The 6,000-nt window shown below is 37.2% G+C and overlaps 1 protein-coding gene across 1 annotated transcript in view; it reads left to right on the plus strand.

The window, feature by feature from the left end:
* The window catches only part of col11a1a (collagen, type XI, alpha 1a), a 97,274-nt gene that overhangs the window by 61,099 nt on the left and 30,175 nt on the right, over positions 1-6,000 (plus strand). Inside the window, exons 34-37 of the mRNA XM_058399108.1 lie at positions 326-379; positions 475-519; positions 2,484-2,537; positions 2,896-2,949. Of these exons, the coding sequence (XP_058255091.1) occupies positions 326-379; positions 475-519; positions 2,484-2,537; positions 2,896-2,949 (207 nt within the window). The remainder of the gene's footprint in view (positions 1-325; positions 380-474; positions 520-2,483; positions 2,538-2,895; positions 2,950-6,000) is intronic.

Consider the following 6,000-nt stretch of genomic DNA (forward strand, 5'->3'; position numbering starts at 1 on the left):
TAACACAGAGGCCACACCTCCTTCACTGACACTAACACAGAGGGCATGCCCCTTTCATTTTACACTAACACAGAGGCCACACCCCTTTCTTTAAAATTGATAGACCTAGAGGCCATGCCATTGACACTAACAGAAATAGAAGCCACACCTTCTTCATTAACATACACAGAAGCCACACCTTTTCTGTCAATGACACACAAGTATTATACTGTATGTTTTATACAGTAATATAATGTATTATATTATTGTTTTCAGATATAATACTTTATACGATGTATCCTCATGGAAGTGTGTGTGTGTGTGTGTGTGTGTGTGATGAAATCAGGGTCCTCGAGGTGCTCGTGGTGCCAGAGGTCCAACCGGAAAGCCAGGTCCTAAGGTAACAAAAACACACGTTGTTCATTTGCATATTTTTGCATATTTTCTGTGCCGATCCTGACTCTCTCTCTCTCTCTCTCTCTCTCTCTTTTTCAGGGTACAGCGGGTAACGATGGTCCACCTGGCCCGCCTGGAGAGAGAGTAAGTGCTACCCATAATGCACTGCAGCAGGATCTACACATTAGTTTTGCACGTAGTCTAGAGCCAAACATCTATTATTCGTCTCCAGGAGCTCCTACTGCAGATTTATGAAGGGCTTTATTTACTCCAGCGTCAGGCTCAACTCATATTCAGGAAAAAACATCCTGTCCTCACTTCCCTTTGCTACTTGTTCAAGGAATAATACATGCTGCAGTGGCGCAGGCTTGTCCCTTCTCAAATCATGTATCAAATAATAATAACAATAGCACTACTTCTGTTCGCTGTGTGCTTCTGCTACACTTCCTCACTCTGTAGAGTGGAAGAGAACAGGAAAAGTTTCACCAAACCAACAACTACTATAATTAAATCTCCTTAAATTCGTGATCATACGGTGCACTCGCTGGTTAAGTGGTGAAATTTGGGATAACACTGTTGCTAGGCAACTGAAAAATTCTGGAAATTGAGATTAAGTTTATATTCTATAGTGTAATGATTTTTATCTATATAAACAAGACAAACCATCAGGAACGTTAACGTTTCCCTCAGACTTCCCTCATCAACATTCTACAAACTTTAACGTAACTATAAACGGATAAAAAATGTGAAAACTCTAAATTGCAAATTTGCTGTAAAGGAGCAATAACATGACAGTTATTTAAAATAATACTAAATAATATTAATATAATATAATATATGAATAGTAAATAATTATGAATTTATAATATAATAATTAATTATTATAATATGGATAATTAATATTATTAATATTAATTCATTATTTATAATAATAATAATAATAGTAATAGTAATAATAACTTCGGTGATAATTTCGGTGATTAATCTGATACTGAATTAATATTGATTTATAATTAATAATATAATAAAATAACGTTAGTGATTAGTTTGGTGATTATATTTTATAATATAATATAATAATATATTAATAATAATTAGTTATTAATGAAAAATATAATCATGAATTAATATTAATTTCTTATAATATTATAATATACTTTTGGTGATTATTTCAGTGATTATTTTTCTGTAACAGAGTTTTTCAAAACACACACACACTCAGAAATTAAATTTAATTTCTATTTAATTTTAATTGTTTTTTATTCACATGCGTGATTTGTAATATGGTGTGAGAGTCAGACTTCTAATGGTTTCTGTATAATCAGCTCTCTTGTCTGTGAATCGTAGCGTCGCATGAAATAGAGACATCAAATCATGCCAGTGACACCGCTGCGTGTCTCACTAATTACACAGCCTTTTAATTAAGACGCAGGTCTTTATTAGCTACACAGTGTGGCACGTGTTGTATTCGCATCTCATTTGCGTGTTGGACCTGAACCCGTAACGACACGTCCTGACGTGGAGATGTGCAGATGATGGCGTGGAAACTGTGCTTTGGAGACTCAACTGTTTTACTGTTTAACCTCATTTATCACGGTCAATTCAGTTCATTAGCTAATCACCACGCTGTTAATGACTCCATTAGTGTGTGTGTGTGTGTGTGTGTGTGTGTTGGAGCTAAGATAACATTAAACTCTCCTGACATGGCTGTTTTAAATGATCTGTTACGCTGGAATCTCCGGCAGCGAGAGCAGCATTTCGTACAAGTCTGGCTTTTAGGGCAAGAGAGAGAAAAAAATGAATGAATGAATGAATGAAAGAATAAATAAATAAATAAATAAATGAAGGAAGGAATGAATGAATGAAAAAATAAATAAATAAATAAATTTAATTAATTAGAGAATAAATAAATGAATGAATGAAATAATGAATAAATAATAAATAAATAAATTAATTAATTAATTAAAGAATAAATAAATGATTGAATGAATGAATAAATAATGAATAAATAAATTAATTAATTAAAGAATAAGTAAATGATTAAATGAATGAATGAAATAATGAATGAATAAATAAAGGGTGTATAATCTTCTAAAATGTTTTTTTAGGGACCTCAAGGACCTCAGGGCCCCGTCGGTTTCCCAGGACCCAAGGGTCCCCCTGTAAGTATGGCTGTTTTCTGATCAGTGTGTTATTAATCATGCACTTTGACCTTTACATCTGTTCAGGTCAAAATCTACAGAGCATTCGAGTATGAATATTAATAATATATAAATGTTATACGGTATGTGATGTTAAATACTGTGTTTATGTCGTGTATTCATTAGAACTTTATTTTTCTTTGTTTTGAACTTACTAGATGTAAGATGGTTTAAAATTTAAACCTTAAAGACACACCTCAAAAATTTAAATGAAAGGCTAAGCATGTCGGATCTCCAGGAAAAAAATCTTTCAGTTACGTTTTTTGAAAGAATCGTGTTCATCCGCGTGTGTGTGTGTGTGTGTGTGTGTGTTGTTTAGGGTCCACCTGGAAAGGACGGACTGCCCGGACACCCTGGACAGCGCGGTGAGACGGTGAGTTTCTGTCTGTGTGTAAATGCACTTGTTCTGCTGTGCATCGAGTCTCTGACACGACAACTTCCTCTTCCTCACTTCCTCATCTCTGACACGACAACTTCCTCTTCCTCACTTCCATGTCTCTGACACAGCAACTTCCTCTTCCTCACTTCCTTGTCTCTGGCACGACAACTTCCTCTTCCTCACTTCCATGTCTCTGACACAGCAACTTCCTCTTCCTCACTTCCTTGTCTCTGGCACGAGGACTTCCTCTTTCTCACTGTCTTGTGTCTGACACAACTTCCTCTTCCTCACTGCCTCAACTCTGACACAACATCTTCCTCTTCCTCACTTCCTCATCTCTGACACGAGGACGTCCTCTTCCTCACTTCCTTGTCTGTGACACAATGACTTCCTCTTCCTCACTTCCTTGTGTCTGACACTCACACACACTCTCTCACAAACACTCTCTCACACACTCACACACACTCACACCCACACACTCTCATGCCAGGATTTATTAGTGGATGAAGTCAGATGGTGGATTAATTTGAGGCAGTCGGTGCCAGCTGGCTCGCGGGATCCCGTTTGTCACTTTAAAGAGCGAGTGTTCAGCTGCGAGAGCTGTGCATGAGAAAGCGCTAGTGTTTTAACAGCTCTCACACACCTGCCACAACTTATCGCTTAACGATGAAGTCGTGTGGATTATTAGAGCAGCGAATACACTAAACACTGCACAGATACAGACGGGACGAAGCTTCACCTGCGACGGCGAGACCCTTCCTGTAGAACTTCTGTAGAAATATTAGAATTCTCTAGTGTTAGTATCGATGCTAATCTTCAAACATTAACTGTCCAGCTATCCAGTCACCTGAATCCAAGCTTTCAGTCACTTCAACTGGAAACAAAGTGATGCTTTTGACATTTTCATCCATTTTCCTTCATGCTTATACACTATTTTGCCAAAAGTTTTGGGACACAGTCTCCGCTCTAATTCATCCCAAAGGTGTTCTATGGGGTTGAGGTCAGGACAGTCAAGTTCCTCCACACCAAACTCACTCATCCATGTCTTTATGGACCTTGCTTTGGTCACTGGTGTGCAGTCATGTTGGAACAGGAAGGGGTCATCCCCAAACTGTTCCCACAAAGAGCATGAAATTGTCCAAAATGTCTTGGTATGAAGCTGAAGCATTAAGAGTTCCTTTCACTGGAACTAAGGGGCGGAGCCCAACCCCTGAAAAACAACACCTGAATTCACTGATTTGGAGGAGTGTCCCAAAACTTTTAGCTATATAGTGTATGAACCACAAATAAAAATCAGACATATTTGAATCCACTTTATTTTATTTTATATTAAGAGCTTGGAGTTAGCTAATTAGACATAAAGCTAAGTTTAGCTAGCTCTACTGGCCACACTGTGCTGAGGAAGTTGTACTGTAGGAGTGATTTATGGTATAGCTACCTGCAAAATAAACATAGTTCTTTAAAAACAATAAATAAATGTTTTACTCTGTTGTGTTACCATGACAACATGTGTGTAAACTTCATAAGGTTCCATTTTAGCCAATAGAACAATTTCTGATCTGTTAATTTACTATTTTTAAATTTATTTTTATTTAATTTAAATTTTTATTTGTTTCTTGCTTTTCATCTAATACAAAAAAATATAATTAAATATAATATAAATAACAATTGTATTTATATTTTAGGATAACACTATTAGCAGTAAACAAGTTTTGCTCTTCATTCCTCAAAGCCAAACCTCTTGTTTTTTAATCATTAGCACTCAAATCAGCATGAACATGTATTTAAAGTGACTAGCATCTTTTCCGTAAGTTTTTCCTGACATTAAACTTGCTGCGTCTCGTCGAAACGCTTAATACGCTTCTTAAGGAAGCGTCAGTTAGTTAGCGCCTGATTTCCCGGAAGGTGTCGGACACTAGAGAGTCCAGAGTCAGCACTTTGTCCTGGACGGAGCCTGTAAGTACAACTGGCTTTAATTAAACCTGAGATAAATCAAAACATGAAGAAAAGATGAGCTGCTTCCTGGAAGCTCCAATCAGGACGTAACCGATCACACCAGCTCATTTGCATATTCATGAGGTAATCAGTTTGCTTCACTAAATAATCCCAATCAAGTGTAAACGTTACCTGATTGAGAGTGACAGGCTAGAGAGATCATGCTTGAAGTAGCGCTGTGTGATAGTTAAGTCTTCGTCCATGTTGATTCTCATGGTGCGGATTAGCGTTCGAATTCATCGCTAAAACAGAAACTTTCTCAGATCTTTAGGTGACGTGAAAGCTAAAACCTAGCAGCATCTCAGAAACCTTGAGAGCTCAGAAACGTGAGAGCTAATCTAGCTAGCTAGCTAAGTCAGTGTGAAAGACTGAAATGCTAACACGGAACGTACAAAACTAGCGAAAAACGTTAGCATTTGCTTTCTGTCTGTAATCTAGACTTTACTATTAAAACCCCTTTTCTGAAGGCAAGAACTCTTAAAGAACCTCTAAAGTACCCTTGAGGAACTTTTTATCATCTTAGCTAAACTCCCTTGGAAACTCGATGGTTTTTTAATGGTTCTTTGGATAATTACAAATGGTTCCCTTTAAGTGTTTTTGGGAAGAGGTGATGAGGAACATTAACATCTATGTTGAGGTACTATTGCAGCCGTAATCATTACACATTTGTTGAAGAACTCATTGAGGAGCTCTGAAAAGTTCTACAAGAACATTTTAGCCCATCTGAGAGGGTTCTGGATGGTTAAGAAGTGATTAGAACCCTCAGTGAACAGATCAGCTGATTAAATCACTTTATCAATGTTTTAGGACAAAAAATGTTTCTTTAAGGATCTGTTGGATAGCTAAGTGTTTTAACTTTCTAAGAGTTCTGTGTAGAACCTGCATCAGATGTCCCTCAAAGGAGGAACTGGTGCAAAAATGTGTAAGACACCAGGATGAGTCGTGAAGTGAAGATGCTGTGGGTTATTTATCTGTCTCACGGTTTATCTGAGCAGCTGCTCGGACTGAAGGACGGGCTTTTTATATCCTGCTGTTTGCTTCTTTGTAACT

This window comes from Hemibagrus wyckioides, linkage group LG01, assembly GCF_019097595.1.
Source record: "Hemibagrus wyckioides isolate EC202008001 linkage group LG01, SWU_Hwy_1.0, whole genome shotgun sequence".
NCBI classification, from domain to species: domain Eukaryota; kingdom Metazoa; phylum Chordata; class Actinopteri; order Siluriformes; family Bagridae; genus Hemibagrus; species Hemibagrus wyckioides.